This window comes from Babylonia areolata, chromosome 3 (genome assembly GCF_041734735.1).
Source record: "Babylonia areolata isolate BAREFJ2019XMU chromosome 3, ASM4173473v1, whole genome shotgun sequence".
Lineage (NCBI taxonomy): Eukaryota > Metazoa > Mollusca > Gastropoda > Neogastropoda > Buccinidae > Babylonia > Babylonia areolata.
The window spans coordinates 8,091,645-8,107,794 of NC_134878.1; the positions used below are offsets into that span (position 1 = coordinate 8,091,645).

At 43.0% G+C, this 16,150-nt stretch overlaps 1 protein-coding gene across 1 annotated transcript in view; it reads right to left on the reverse strand.

The window, feature by feature from the left end:
* The window catches only part of LOC143280236 (uncharacterized), a 76,411-nt gene that overhangs the window by 10,601 nt on the left and 49,660 nt on the right, over nucleotides 1–16,150 (reverse strand). Inside the window, exon 2 of the mRNA XM_076584869.1 lies at nucleotides 11,891–12,732. Coding sequence (XP_076440984.1) covers nucleotides 11,891–12,732 — 842 coding nt within the window. The remainder of the gene's footprint in view (nucleotides 1–11,890; nucleotides 12,733–16,150) is intronic.

Below are 16,150 nucleotides of genomic sequence, written 5' to 3' on the forward strand. Positions count from 1 at the left end.
ACACACACACACACACACACACACACACACACACAGACTCACACACACACACCTACCTGTAAACGCACGCATGCGCAATATGGTATGGTATGGTATGGTTCGGAATGATTTGTTAGTCTGCAATGACCTATACTGTACTGTGTTGTGTTGTGTTGTGTTGTGTTGCGTTGTGTTGTGTTGTGTTGCATTGCTTTGCACTGTGTTGTGTTGTTCGTTGTTCGTGTCTTGCATTGCACGTCGGTCACATACTGCGACGCTTAATCTCTTTACTCTTTGTGTGTGTGTGTGTGTGTGTGTGTGTGTGTGTGTGTGTGTGTGTCGTTATTGGTGCTATTCTCATCCGGAACAACCTTCCTCATCACATACCTGCATCTGATTCTGTTTATGCTTTACACATTTATCACTAAAAACTCATCTTTTTAAAAAAAAACCTATCCATAAGCACTCTCGGCTTCCTTGTTCTCCAACACCACCCATGTCAGCTCACTTTGGATGGATAAAGAGTGGGAAAGGGGTAGTGTGTGTGTGGGGGGGGGGAGGGGGTGGGGGGGTAGGAGGGGTTTTGAGAAAGAGTGGTCATGAATGATTTATGTAACTTGTAATATTTTTCTTTCATGTAAAGCGCCCTGAGCTCTTAGAGAGAAAGGGCGCTGTATGAATGTACATTATTATTATTATCATTATTACGTTATTGTTTCTGTTGATGTTTTTTTCGTACATTGCCTGACTGCATGTATCCTTTGTTTTATCTTTATATGTATCTTTTTTTCATCTTTATGCACACACACACACACACGCATATATATATATATATATATATATATATATATATATATATATATATATGTATGTATATGTGTGTGTGTGTGTGTGTGTGTGTGTGTGTGTGTGTGTATTATTATTATTATCACTATCAGTTTCCTTCCCGAAAGAATAAGAGCTCATTTGCTACCACAGAATCTTAGTACGCATTGGGCGATTGGGCGCATGCTGAGCTCGGAATTACGACTTATCGTCTCATCCAAAACACTAGCACGCAGATCACTACACAAAGTCCTGTTTAGTGACGGTGGTGGGGGTTGGATGGGTGGAGGTGGGTGTGAGGGGTGGGCGGAATAAAGCCTCGGTCTTTTGCTGAAAAACGAACCCGAAACTCTTAACGTCACTGTTGGACGTTCTACGATTTTATTTAGACACCACGCCACCCTCTGGCCCATTTCACATGTTCTTCTTTCGGTCAAAATCTGGAACAGGTGCATGTTGTATAGCGAATGGTCTGGACGTCTCTCTCTCTCTCTCTCTCTCTCTCTCTCTCTCTCTCTCTCACACACACACACACAGATACCCAGAACAGGTCTTTCAGTGTCGGCGTGTTTATTGTGGGGATTGAATTGCATGCATGATGAAACTATCCCCACCAAGGCAACAACAGCCCAGGGAAAGAAGGAAAGAAAGAAAGAAAGAAGGGGAAAAAGAAAACAGAGAGAAACGAATCGAAATGACTGAGCCTACAAAGCGAATGTTGAAAAAAATAAAGAAGAGGAAGAAGAAGAAAAAAACCACTATGGAAATGATTCATTTTGCAACGGTATAATACCACACACATACCAATACTCGCTACACGGCTTCCTCCCCTTCTCATCTCTCTCTCTCTCTGTGTGTATCTGTGTGTGTCTCAAACACACACACACACACACACACACACACGGTGACCGCAGGGTCAAACCAGCGAACATTCATCAAGCTCTCTCTCTCTCTCACACACACACACACACACACACACAAATACAAGCACACACCACACACACACACACATACAACACACACACACACAAACACACACACACATACAACACACACAACACACACACACACATACACACATACAACACACACACACATACAACACAAACACACACACACACAAATACAACACACACACACACACACATACAACACACACACACAAACACACAACACACACACACAACACACACACACACACACACACATACAACACACACACACACGCACACACACACATACAACACACACATACAACAGAAACACACACACACAAATACAAGCACACACACACACACAACACACACACACACACACACACACACACACACACACACACACACGGTGACCGCAGGGTCAAACCAGCGAACATTCATCAAGCTCTCTCTCTCACAGCTCACACACACACACATACAACACACACACACGTACAACACACACACACACACACACACACACACACACACAAATACACACACACACACACACAAACACACACACACACACACACACACACACACACACTCCCAGACCCCACTCAGAACGGAAAGCGATGATCCATGACGGCCCTCAAGAGCCGATCTCAGTCTCAAGCACAATCAGGCGCTAATGGATCCGCTCCACGTGAGGCTGGCACAGTGCCAGAACGCCGTTACCCACGACAAAACAGTTCCAGACTTGCTGGCACGGGGCGACATACTTTGCTGGCAAAAAAAAAATAAACTTCTGTAAGCTCATACGTTAGGAGATCGGCAAGGAGTTGGGAATGATACCTCCAAATTCAGGCAGTCGACTCGCAGATGTTTCTGTCACACATATATACATAGTATACATGTATAGGAACGTGTTCACGTACACGCAAGCACGTGGTCCTCGTATACACGGGCGTGCTTGGATTGACCAACTTATTGACTGACTGAATGAATGAATAAATGAGTGGGTGAAAGAGGGAGTGAGTGAGTCAGTGAGTGAGCGAATAAGTGAGTCAGTCAGTGAGCGAATGAGTGGGTGGGTGGGTGAATGACCGATTCATCCATCGACCAGTTGATTGGCTGATTGATTGGATTGATACAGTCATCTAATCACAAAGCGCGCAGCTGACATGCATTGGGGAAAACACATATCTAATAAAGGAATAGAATGTTATAAACAACAAACAACAAAAAACAACAACAGCAGAATGTGAAGATAACTTCTACATCAATTCAAACAACAAGAGAAGACCTATTCCATCCACAACAAGTGAATTAATCAAATGAGATTTGATTCTTATATAGTGCTATAATACGACCTGAAGCAGACTTTAAGCGCTTTAAAAATCCGATATTTAAAGATAATCGAATACACATAGACAATGAAATAGCGACATATAAAAGCTTCATAAAAGTCATAAAATCAGAATCACTGATTCTATCAAATCACAATTTACCAGACCAAAAAATGGAAAGAAAAAAAAGAAAAACCCTAAATGCGACAACTCGTACACGACATCACTCACAACACTGAAAACATCCATGGTGTAAACAAATAAGATAACTGCAATTACAGCTAAAATATGTATACATGAATTCATGAAGCATGGCTATAATTTGCATACAAGGGGTTTACAAAATAACTGACATAAACTAAAAAATAATATGATACTATCGTTAAAAGGGGTTAAAAAAAGAAGAAAGAAACCAGCAATATTTCAATCACTCCAACCACACAACAGCCCCCGTACCCAACCCCCACCCCCCTCTCTCCGAAGCTCATGCTCGTTCTCTCGAATCGCTCACCACACACACACACACACACACACACACACACACACACATACACACACACACATACACACACACACATACACACACACACACACACACACACACACACACACACACACACACACACTGCCATAAACTAAGACAAAAGAACTAGTCAGTTAAGCCACATACGTTTTCAGGCTTGTTTTGATGGTAGAGAGTTGAGTGGTTTGTCTGAAAGCAAAGCGCAGAGAGTTCCAAGTTGCTGAACCGAAGACTGAAAATGGCCTCTTTCCATGGTTGTTTGCGAGGGAGGTATAAGGGAACAGTTAGCTGAGAGGAGTCTCTGTCTCTAGATACATATCTGAATGTTCTATTAGGCAAGTAGGGGTTGAGATCTCAGAGAGATACGAGGGCGGTATGTCACAACTCACAGGCACTGAAAAGAGAGAGACTGGCAACATTGTATGTAATTCTAGCATGAACAGGCAGCCAGTGAAGACTCCGCGTAGAGCTGTAGCAAGCACTCTGGCTCCTTGACTTTCTTTTAGAACGAGTCTAGCTGCATTATTCTGTATATCCTGGAGCTTGTAAAATAGGGAATTACAATAATCTTAGCGAGACAAATGAATTTTGCTCGCAGCGTCAATAAACAGGGAGGTTCTGATTTTACTATTTCGAAGCTGAAATTAAAGAACTTTGCAAAAAAAAAATTTCACATGAGAAAAGGTTCGCATGACACTCCATCGCAAGAGATGAATCTCTGTGCAAACCAGGATTGCAGACTGAACTAGAAAACGAATTTCGAAGTCAGAACATAAAATACACTTTGTATCTGTTTCAGCTTCCTTTTTTCTTTGTGTTTTTCTTTTTTTTTCCCCCTTTTTTCTGTACCAGTCAGCATAAATGATTCTGTTTTGTCACATCGCTCACTCCTAGTTTGTTTTGTTTCATCCATTTTGACTTCTTTTTTTTTTCTTTCTTTTTTGTTTGCCATGCGGGTTTTGCATTTACGAGCCAAGCATGGAATTTCAGAGGGAACGACTGAATCATGTGGATGAGAATCGTCAGCTAACAGATGACAGTGAGATAAAGGCAAGAGGGAGATTAGAATAACTGATGACGGGCGCAATAGCCGAATGGTTAAAGCGCTGGACTTTCAATCTGAGGGTCCCGGGTTCGAATCTCGGTGACGGCGCCTGGTGGGTAAAGGGTGGAGATTTTTCCGATCTCCCAGGTCAACATATGTGCAGACCTGCTAGTGCCTGAACCCCCTTCGTGTGTACACGCAAGCAAAAGATCAAATACGCACGTTAAAGATCCTGTAATCCATGTCAGCGTTCGGTGGGTTATGGAAACAAGTACATACCCAGCATGCACACCCCCGAAAGCGGAGTATGGCTGCCTACATGGCGGGGTAAAAACGGTCATACACGTAAAAGCCCACTCGTGTATATACGAGTGAACGTGGGAGTTGCAGCCCACGAACGCAGAAGAAGAAGAAGAACTGATGAGCCCTCAACAAAGAAGAGCTGCCCGTGTTATCCTCCATGATTCTGGTCTTCAGTATAGTGATGAAAGAGTGTGCATGGTGGGACTGGGTGTGTGGCAATGCATGCTGGTTCTGTTTCCAATTTGGACAGCACTGCACACACTGCGAAGACATGTTTCCGTGTTGGTACAGATGCTGTGTATACATTCAATGTGAAAAGTGAACACAATCAGCAAAAACAAAAAAAGAGAACGAAAGAAAGAAAGAAAAGTTTTAAACCGAATAACGAGTGACATGCCAATGTTCCTACATAAAATTCAATCATGTCTGTTGTTTAAAACCTTATATATATATATATATATATATATATATATATATATATATATATATATCGCAATCTTCACTAAAGAGCGTTCTTTTCTCAAGCTGATAATACCACTACTACTGGTCGTACTATTGTGTGTAATTTGTAACTTTTCTTTCATGTAAAGCGCCCTGAACTCTCGGGGAGAAAGGGCGATATATAAACGTACAACAGTAGTAGCAGTATTTGTATTTTGTATTTTGTATTCCTTTTTATCACAACAGATTTCTCTGTGTGAAATTCGGGCTGTTCTCCCCAGGGAGCGCGCGTCGCTATACTACAGCGCCACCTTTTTTTTTTTCTTTTTTTTTTTTTTTTTTCCTGCGTGCAGTTTTATTTGTTTTTCCAATTGACGTGGATTTTTCTATAGAATTTTGCCAGGAACAACCCTTTTGTTGCCATGGCTTCTTTTACGTGCGCTAAGTGCGTGCTGCACACGGGACCTCGGTTTATCGTCTCATCCGAATGACTATTGTGTGTAATTTGTAACTTTTCTTTCATGTAAAGCGCCCTGAACTCTCGGGGAGAAAGGGCGATATATAAACGTACAACAGTAGTAGTAGTAATACATATATAACACTGATTCTTGTGCCGTGACGAAACAAAAGTGCATTCAAATCAGACATTCATACGCATGCATAACTGTGAATGAAGCGGTTTCAAGATCAGAACTTTAAAACGCATGCAGATAGAGGGCGAGAGAAACGACAGACAGAATGGGGAGGGCGAGGGTGGGGGAGAATCTATTTTGAACAGATTAGAGATGAGTGTAGATATTCGACAAAACGAAAGATCTAGAGGGAGCTAACTCATACTGAATATCACGCTTTGATGAATGGATCTCAAGTTCCCTGAAGTCAACAAAGACACACATCCACACTGTTCAAGCAGTAACGTATGATTGGCGTTATGTCCCCCCCCCCCACCCCCCCACCCTTCTAACCTCCCCCTCCTGAAAAGAACTGAACGATTATTTGTGCTAGTCTTGAACTGAATTCAATGTATTTACCCCCCTCCCCCGACCTCCCCGCCACCCCCTACCACCCCCTCCCCCCTCCCTCCAAGCTCTCCAAATAATGTAAAATATCCCGTTACATTCGTTACATACATCAGAAGCGGGCACTTCTCTTCAGTGTGTTTGTTTTTTTTTTTTTCCACGGTGTAGAAATCTTTTTTATTTCTTATTCTTCTGACAGACACATGATGTCTTTAGTGCTTTGTTGGTATTTACGATGATTTATTCGGCCCCTTTAGAAATGATTTGACAAACCTCTTTTTACACCCACTTACTGTGTAACATAAACAAGACAGACTGATGCAAATCAGGTCTTAAGATCCAGACTGCGCACAGTAGGCTTTTTTTTTTCTTTTTTTTTTTTTTCTTTTTTCTTTCTTTTTTTCTTATGCGTAGGGTTTTAACAGAGAAAGAGCGGCGGTCGATTGTAAAGTGTTTAATCCATTTCATTTTTGCTGACAAGTATTTAACGTCAGTGTGAGGCTTGTCACCTCACCGAGACAAGATTGAAATCACAGGTCAGGGTGTTAAGTCACCATTCCTTTATTTGCATTTCTTCATAGTGGGATTATATCACCGTTCTTCAGCACAGCAGTCACCAATAAACAGCGCACAAATGGTAGGAACTGCCGTTGATTAAAACGGATGGCCACACGTGATAGCTTATTGAGGTTCAGAAGAGTAGGTTTGCAGCTACGTGATTCATAGAAACAGGAGGGGGCAGGATTCTTAAAAACAGAAAAAAACAAAAAATCATATATGACGGAGAGTGCTGATATTGTACTGCATTTTGTGAGGCAGTGAGCCTGATGGTGACTTTGCAAAAGAGAAGTGATGTGCTGAAGCCTTTTTTCTTTTCTTTTTGGAGTACGGGAGAAGCGTCAGTGTTTCTTTGTTTGTTTGTTTGTGGTTTGTTTGTTTTTTACTTAAGGGAGTACATGGGTGAAGCGGGCAAACCAGACAAGAGAGATCATTCGAGGCGAGAGAAGCGTTCTTTGTTTGTTTATTTGTGTTTTTTACTCAAGGGAGTCAATGGGTGAAGCGGGCAAACCAGACAAGAGAGATCATTCGAGGCGAGAGAAGCGTTCTTTGTTTGTTTGTTTGTGTTTTTTACTTAAGGGAGTCAATGGGTGAAGCGGGCAAACCAGACAAGAGAGATCATTCGAGGCGAGAGAAGCGACGCGTCTTAAGATGTTGGGGCCGGAAGACAGGTAACTTCCGGATTGAACTGATGCTTGCGCCTCATACATATTATTAGTAGTGGGAGTAGTTTTGTTTTTTTGTTGTTGTTTTTTAATGTATTTATCTATTATTTATTCCTTTTTTTTTTTCTTTTCTTTTTTCTTGTTTTCTTTCTCTTTTTTTCTCAAGGCCTGACTAAGCGCGTTGGGTTACGCTGCTGGTCAGGCATCTGCTTGGCAGATGTGGTGTAGCGTATATAGATTTGTCCCGAACGCAGTGACGCCTCCTTGAGCTACTGAAACTGAAACGGAAAGACTGAGGCGTCTGAACTGACAGCAGCAGTATTGACAGAAAAAATTAAAAAATGTGTGCATGGACAGTGTGTTACCAAGGACAACATCATCAAGGTTCTTGAGCTGAGAACCATGAAAGCACTGCCAAATTTGATAAGAGTCAACAGTGATGGCTAACAGAAGAGGCCTTTTGATCATGGGGTGGTGGAGGTGGAGGGGGGAGAGAAGGGGGGGTGGTAGAGGTGAGGGTGAACAAACAAGCTCTATGAGAAATTGCAGATCAAACTTTCTGTAACAATGTGGTTAGTCACACGCTGATTCCGTTATCACTGCCTCGGCCTGATCTTCCCCGTTGACTGGGCTGAAAGCAACAATAAATAGTAAACAAGAGAGGCAAGGCCTTCAAGACTCACTTGTGATACACTTTAAAAAAAAATCTAATCGTTCAAATGTGTTCTGTATTTTGGTTTGTTATTATAAAGCTTTGCGCTTAAAAAAGAAAAAAAAGAAAAAAAAAAGCCCTGTACACTGAGAGTAAAACACACAAGCTTTTTATGCATTGAATATAATTTCAAAATGTAATGTTTAAGATGAGAAAAATCAGTTTAAAGCAAATTAAGTCCCCTAGCATTAATTACAGAGTAATTTCCCTTTTTTTACTATCTGCACCAAAACGTTTGCAAAATAAATAAAACTTCCATGCTTAGCAAAAGAAGTTCCTGTTTGAACAGAAAATGATAATAATGACTGCTCTTGTTGTTGGGTCAGAATATCAGATCAAAGTGCCAAGTTTAAAGAATACAAAAAAAAAACAACCAGTAAATGCAGTTTGCATATAATTAGGCTTCACTTTTTATTTATTTTTTGTGCCCATCCCAGAGGTGCAATATTGTTTTAAACAAGATGACTGGAAAGAACTGAATTTTTCCTATTTTTATGCCTAATTTGGTGTCAACTGACAAAGTATTTACTGAGAAAATGTCAATGTTAAAGTTTACCACGGACACACACACACACACACACACACACACACACAGACAACCGAACACCGGGTTAAAACATAGACTCACTTTGTTTACACAAGTGAGTCAAATAGTAAAATAAATAAATAAACTGACAATCAGCTGCCATTCAAAATAAGTCGTCTTGTCATTTAGTCAACCATTCTGTTGTTATTCTTCCATGCTTAACATGTTAACAAAAATAAAGTAACAACTATTTGGTTAGGTAAGGCTATTTTACGATTCGTTTAAGCTAGACCAGTTCGGTTTCAGATTAGCTGTCAATCAATTGTCAACATGCTTGCTTACTTGCATACTGACTTTCTGACGAACTTCATTACATATCGACTTGTTTGCCTGATTGCTGAATTAATGTTGTAATAATCACCATTTGTTGCATGTGACTTGTGTGTGTGTGTGTGTGTGTGTGTGTGTGTGTGTGTGTGTGTGTGTGTGTGTGTGTGTGTGAGAGAGAGAGAGAGAGAGAGAGTGTGTGTGTGTGTGTGTGTGTGTGTGTGTGAGAGAGAGAGAGAGAGTGTGTGTGTGTGTGTGTGTGTGTGTGTGTGTGTGTGTTTCTTTTTTTCAGCATTTAGTAGCCTCTCGAGGCCTTTTCAATGTCTTCGGTCCATGTATAGGTAACGCATCTGCTCACCGTTTGTTTTTTGTTTTTTTTTTTTTTTTTTTTTTTTTTTTTTTTTTTTTTGTTGTTGTTGTTTGCTGGGGTGGGGGTGGGGGGCTAAAGTAGCAGACGTTCCCGTTCATGGATCAGTCTGCACGCTCTAACATTTTTTTTTCCAAGAAGGTGAAGCTGACACTTATCACTATTTGGGTCAGTCCGACTCACGTATAAGTTTGGAAAAACCGAAAAATCGTGTATGATTTCATTATTAATATCATCATTATCATTATCATTATTATCCCTCTAGGAGAGCGTGCCCGCCACAATCCAACGCCACCTTGTGCTTTTTAGTCAGTCTGCAAGTGTGAGTGTTTTACAATCAACGTGTTTTTTTCAACAGAATTCTGTCAACCCTCTTCTTGTGTTTGGGCTCTTTTTTCACGCCCGTTGAGTGCATGCTGCAAACTGGTCTACGGTTTATCGTCTCACCCTAAGGACTAGAATCCAGACCACCACTCGAGGTCTAGTAGGGAGGGGGGAGTAAATATTCCCCAGGTCCGTGTGGGATTGAAAGCCGTGGACGACACTCCCTTTACCAGCCGTGCACATTTACCAGCAGACCAACTCTCCTCTTAGTAGTTTTGTTTCTTCGTGTTATGATTCCAGGCAATGGATACGCTAAATCATTATTTGTCGTCTTCTTCTTTCTTTTGTGAGTTATTGCGTGCGTGCTCGCGCGCGCGCGTGCGTGCCTGCGTGTGTGTGTGTGTGTATGTGTGTGTGTGTTTGATGTTGATTGTAAAGCGCTTTGAGTTCTCTTTAAGGGAGGAAAGCGTTCAACAAATGTCCATTATTATTATTATTATTATTATTATTATTAACTGGAATTAACCGTGCGTAAGTCTGCTTTGGGTTCGTGGGCAGATGGGTGGGTGGGTTATTTGAGTGGCTGGCTGGCTGGTGAGTGAGTGGGTGGGTGGGTGAGTGAGTGAGTGAGTGAGTGAGTGGGTGGGTGGGTTATTTGAGTGGCTGGCTGGTGAGTGAGTGGGTGGGTGGGTGAGTGAGTGAGTGAGTGAGTGGGTGGGTGGGTGGGTTATTTGAGTGGCTGGCTGGCTGGTGAGTGAGTGGGTGGGTGGGTGGGTGAGTGAGTGAGTGGGTTGGTGGGTTATTTGAGTGGCTGGCTGGCTGGTGAGTGAGTGAGTGGATGGGTGGGTGAGTGAGTGAGTGGGTGGGTGGGTTATTTGAGTGGCTGGCTGGCTGGTGAGTGAGTGGGTGGGTGGGTGGGTGAGTGGGTGGGTGGGTGGGTGACTGTGTTAATAATGTTGGCTGGTTAACAGGTTAATTGGCGAGTAAATCAGTCAGCCAGTTAGCTAGCTAATCATCTGAAGCCACGAATGAGAAAGAGAAAAAGAAAAGTTTGGCCAATACAAACTACAAACAAACAGCAGTTATATTAATAACAGTGACATATAATGAACAACAGAACAAAAATAACAGCAATATCAGTAAGAAAAAAAAAGAACGCTGATACTAACGATGTTAATCACAACGACAACAACGTCACTGACATGCCTCCATGGTGTAACAGCGTATCAAGACAAACAAATAACAAGAGAGGCAAGGCCTTCAAGACTCACTTGTGATACACTTGAGTATAATTTCAAAATGTAATGTTTAAGATGAGAAAGATCAGTTTAAAGCAAATTAAGTCCCCTAGCATTAATTACAGAGTAATTTTCTCTTCTTTACTATCTGCACCAAAACGTTTGCAAAATAAATAAAACTTCCATGCTTAGCAAAAGAAGTTCCTGTTTGAGCAAAAAAGGATAATAATGACTGCTCTTGTTGTTGGGTCAGAATATCAGATCAAAGTGCCAAGTTTAGAGAATGCAAAAAATATAAATATAACAGTAAATGCAGTTTGCATATAATTAGGCTTCATTTTTTTTTTTTTTTTTTTTTTTTGGTGCCCATCCCAGAGGTGCAATATTGTTTTAAACAAGGTGATTGGAAAGAACTGAATTTTTCCTATTTTTATGCCTAATTTGGTGTCAACTGTCAAAGTATTTGCAGAGAAAATGTCAATGTTAACGTTTACCACGGACAAACACACACACACACACACACACACACACACACACACACACACACACACACACACAGACAACCGAACACCGGGTTAAAACATAGACTCACTTTGTTTACACAAGTGAGTCAAAAATATAGGAACTACAGAAGAAGAAGAAGAATAGGGACAAGCATAGAGACAACACACTGACATCACCATCACAACACAACCACCATCAGAAGCAAACAACTAGCAACGAGAACGCCACCACCACAACCAACAACAACACCAACAACAACAAGCCTCACCGAGACATATCATCACACTGGCCTTGACCCTCCTCAGTATTCCCAGGCGCGTCCGGCATCACCTTGTCCTCTGACCTCTCCTCTGACCTCGGCGACCTTGACCTTGCCGTGCTGGCCAGCAGAGGCGCATCTTCCGTCCACGCCTGCCCTTTCTGCCAGGCGGCGAGCCTCTCGTCCGTTGCTCGGTCGCCAACGACGTCATCTTCTTCCTCTTTCGCAGTGACGTCGGAGACCTCTGACATCACGGGGATCAGCATGACGAAATCGGGCGACAGGGACCCGTCTCGGCGATCGTCTCCGCGCGCCGTGCCGCACGGGGTGGCCCCCACCCGGTACTCGCAGTTGCTCTGCTCCAGGGTGCGTTGGATGTAAGGGTAGGCCTTCCCGTGGGCCCCCCGCAGATGGTCGAAGCGGCTCGGGGGCTCGGAGTTGGGTCGGGCCCGGATGGCGCTGAGGAGGAGAGGCTTGCCGTTGTACAGGATGCTGCCGTCCTTGGTGGGGCCGTTGGTCGGGGTGGAGGGGGCTTGAGGAGGGGGCACGGGCAGCTGCTGCCTGGCGCCTGTCGTGGTCCTGGGGCGACGGGTGGAAGGCTGGGTGTAGGGCGAGGTGGTGGTGGTGGTGTTGATGGGGGTGGTGGGTGCGAGCGGGCCCGTCTGCCCTTTCTCCCAGTCCACCACCGTCTGGAAACGTCGGCGGCTGTACTCCCTCAGGGTCTCGCTCTCCTTGCGCGCCGACTGCAGGCGGTCCTGCAGCCTTGACCTTTCCTGCCGAGAGGTGAGGGAGCGCTGCTGAGCGTCCTTGACCCCGTACTCCATGGGAAAGTCATTCAAGGTCAACTTGCGCTGCAAGACAACAGGAGAAGAATGAGGCCGTGTGGCTGTCATAGTTTCTCCACGTAACCGTGGCCCCCTCATCTTTTTTTCGTTCTTTTTTTTTTTGTCCCTCGTGATGCTTTCAAACCAAACAACGAACACAGTGACAGGGAAAATAGGTCAGTGTAAGGACCTGCCCATTCCAAGTTGTCAGTATGCTTGAGAAAAGTGTTGAACAGCACTCGCTCAAAGCTTCAAAGTCGACAACCAGCGTCGAATTTGTTTTTTGCGCCAGTCCAGAATGGGGTTAGCTTTGCTGAATAATCCGCACAGCTGTTAATCTGTATCGAAAACGAGTGTATAATAGACACCGACAATCACTTTTATACTTTGTTCACAATCTTTCTGAAACTACATAGTCGTTTGCTTGCGCCTAGGGTTTTTTTGTTTTTTTTCCACTGCTTTCTTGACCAAACGTGAGCAGTCTGATAACACAGGCCTCGTCAATTCAAAGTAAGCCCTGACAGATAAAGCTGTGCACTGCATGTAGCTCACATGAACTTCGTGTATGTAACAAACACAGACACACTTCTCCGGCCCACAAAACAGTTCATATCACCATCAACAACCCCCAGCCGTCTCTTGACACAGTTGTGTGTATCAAAACTCACTCTGTGTGTGTGTGTGTGTGTGTGTCCTTGCACGCTATTCTGTCGTGGAGATAAAGCGGAGAGAGAGAAGCCCCACTCAAGACGTAAACTACACAGCCGCTGACAAGTTCAACAACATGCTGGCCCCACACGAAACGACGGGAGAATTATGTTCCGACCATAAAAAACCCTTAGCGGCCGGTTCACAACCAACAATGAACACCAGTTCAGCGGCGTCCACACCCGAAAAGCCTTCACCATATCAACCCCAGATACGTTTGAAGCCGGTCTTTTTCGGCAGCTTGATAAGTTTGAATCGTACACAAAGCAGTCCAAGTTAACACAATTGAACACTGATCTCAGGCTCTGATCAACGATTGTCAAACAGGTCCGGTAAAAGGAATGGACACAATCCCCCTTTTGGGGGTACTGTGAGCTATCTGCATCAGTACTGGCTGTCTGAGTGACTGTGAGTGAGGATTAGGTCGTCTTGTGTTTTCATTGGTGTGCTCTGGGTCCACCAACAGCTTGCCTGTGTAGGCCGGCTGAAAGGAGTCGTTGGGATTATGGAGCACAGTACAGCGCGGAATATATTGCTGCGTGTAACCACAACGCGTTCTTCTGAACCCCACACAACAAACGTCTGGTAACGCTGCTGGTCAGTCAGTCCAAGCCAGGATTATGGAGCAGACGGATTGCCAAAATGGAGGATTAGTGGGATTACTATGTACATGTGCTGTGTGGTTGTCCAATGCCGTATCACAAAAAAAGCAGACTCTGGTACTGACAATGACGTTGGTTGTAGATTTAGGTATTAGTCATTTCCGTTTTAGTATCACGAAACTCTTATTCGAACTCTTTTTTTTTTTCTTCTTTGTCAAATTTTGAACAGTCAAGTTAGAATGTTTTGTTCTGGTCAGTAACAGTTTCGACCACATTAAATTTTAGAAGCAAAATCAGCTTGGGAACTGTCTTGCAGACTTCAGTAAATATTATTCGTTCCAAAAGTGTTAAAAGTTTGCATTTTACTAACGATGGAAGAAGAAAAAAAGATAAAATATCACCAGACGGTACACTTTTTAAACAGAATATCCAGCAAGCGAATGATTTGTTGATCAGGAATGTTTTAGTTTCTCGTTTGCTTTCTCGTATCCTAAAATGAAAAAGGGACCCGATCTTGCAGTCTATATCATGTCTAGTTTCCCCACTAAAATTCTCAAGTACAAAATCAGACGTTCTCCTTTCATCCTAATTATTTGGCATAACCACCCAGTGTCTGGCCTTGAGATAAGTCAAATGTGTGACGACGCCGGACTTCTAAAGAAACATTATTGTGGAGTGTCGGTCTGGTGGTAACGCGTCCGTTTAGGAAGCGAGAGAATCTGAACGCACTGGTTCGAATCTCATAGTCGCCAGTATTTTCTCCCACTCCACTAGACCTTGAGTAGTGGTCTGGACGCTAGTCATTCGGATGAGACGATAAACCGAGGTCCTGTGTGCAGCATGCACTTAGCGCACGTAAAATAACCCACGGCAACAAAAGGGTTGTCCCTGGCAAAATTAGATAGGAAAACAAATAAAACTGCAAGCTGAAAAAAAATAATTTTAAAATGGTGGCGCTCTTCGTTTAGCGAAGCGCTCTCCTTGTGGAGAGCAGCCCGTATTTCACACAGAGAGAAATCTGCTGTAAGAAATAAAAGTAATACAATACAATACTATTGTTCAATATATTGAACAAACACGGCTTGGAGCTTGACACCAAAGGTGAAGAAAACAAAATCCAAACGCCAGTGTTCACCCCCCACTCTTTACTGATAGCAAAGGCATTGCAGGGCATACTGACGACCAATGTTTTTCTAAACCTTTTCCGATCTTCATTTTATCTATCTGTTCTGCTGGTATATATATGCGTTTTCTGTCCCACATAATGTTCGAGAGTCCAGTATCACCAGTTCATGCTACTTTTATTCCTCGAGATAAAACTATCTTCTATGTAACTGCCAAAGCATGAAAATAAATGACTTTGCATTTTACGATACATTATATGAAATGTGTTCGTGATTTGTGTGTGTGTGTGTGTGTGTGTGTTTGTTTGTTTCAATTTGTTTAGTTACGTATAAATATAGTTTCGTAAACCTGAAAGGAATGGAATTGATTACGCGCCATGAACTTGGACTTACGTCAACATTGGAACTCTCTCTCTCTCTCTCTCTCTCTCTCTCTGTCTCTGCATTCTTCCCCACATCCACTGCTTTCTACTTTTCCATTGTTGGACATCAATGGGCGATGTACTTAGAGGCAGGGCACACGTTGTCTCGCTCTTTTTTTTTTCTTTTTCGTATTTTTAGCCACGTAATTTTCTTGCATTATGATTTATTCTTGCTTTATTTTATCGTATTCGCATTCCTTAATATTTCTTCGGTTAATGATTGACAATATTTCATTCTGCGTGCTTGTGTATGTGTGTTTGACTTTTAGTGTACGTGTGTGTTTGTGCTTGCCTATACCAGTTACTTGCCTATGTCAGTATATTATGCGCCCGTCCGCACTGGTGTGTGTATTTGCGTACATGTGTTTGTGCAAGTGTTAAAAAGTGCACGTCTGAGAGACGTACCTGTATGAAGAGAGAGAGAGAGGGGGGGGGGGGTAATCTCTGTATCGTTACATCTGAAAGAAGTATCCACCCCCGAAAACGGAGCAACGCTGCCTACATGGCGAGGTAAAAACGGTCATACACGTAAAAGCCCACTCGTGTACATACGAGTGAATGTGGGAGCTGCAGTCCACGAACGCAGAAG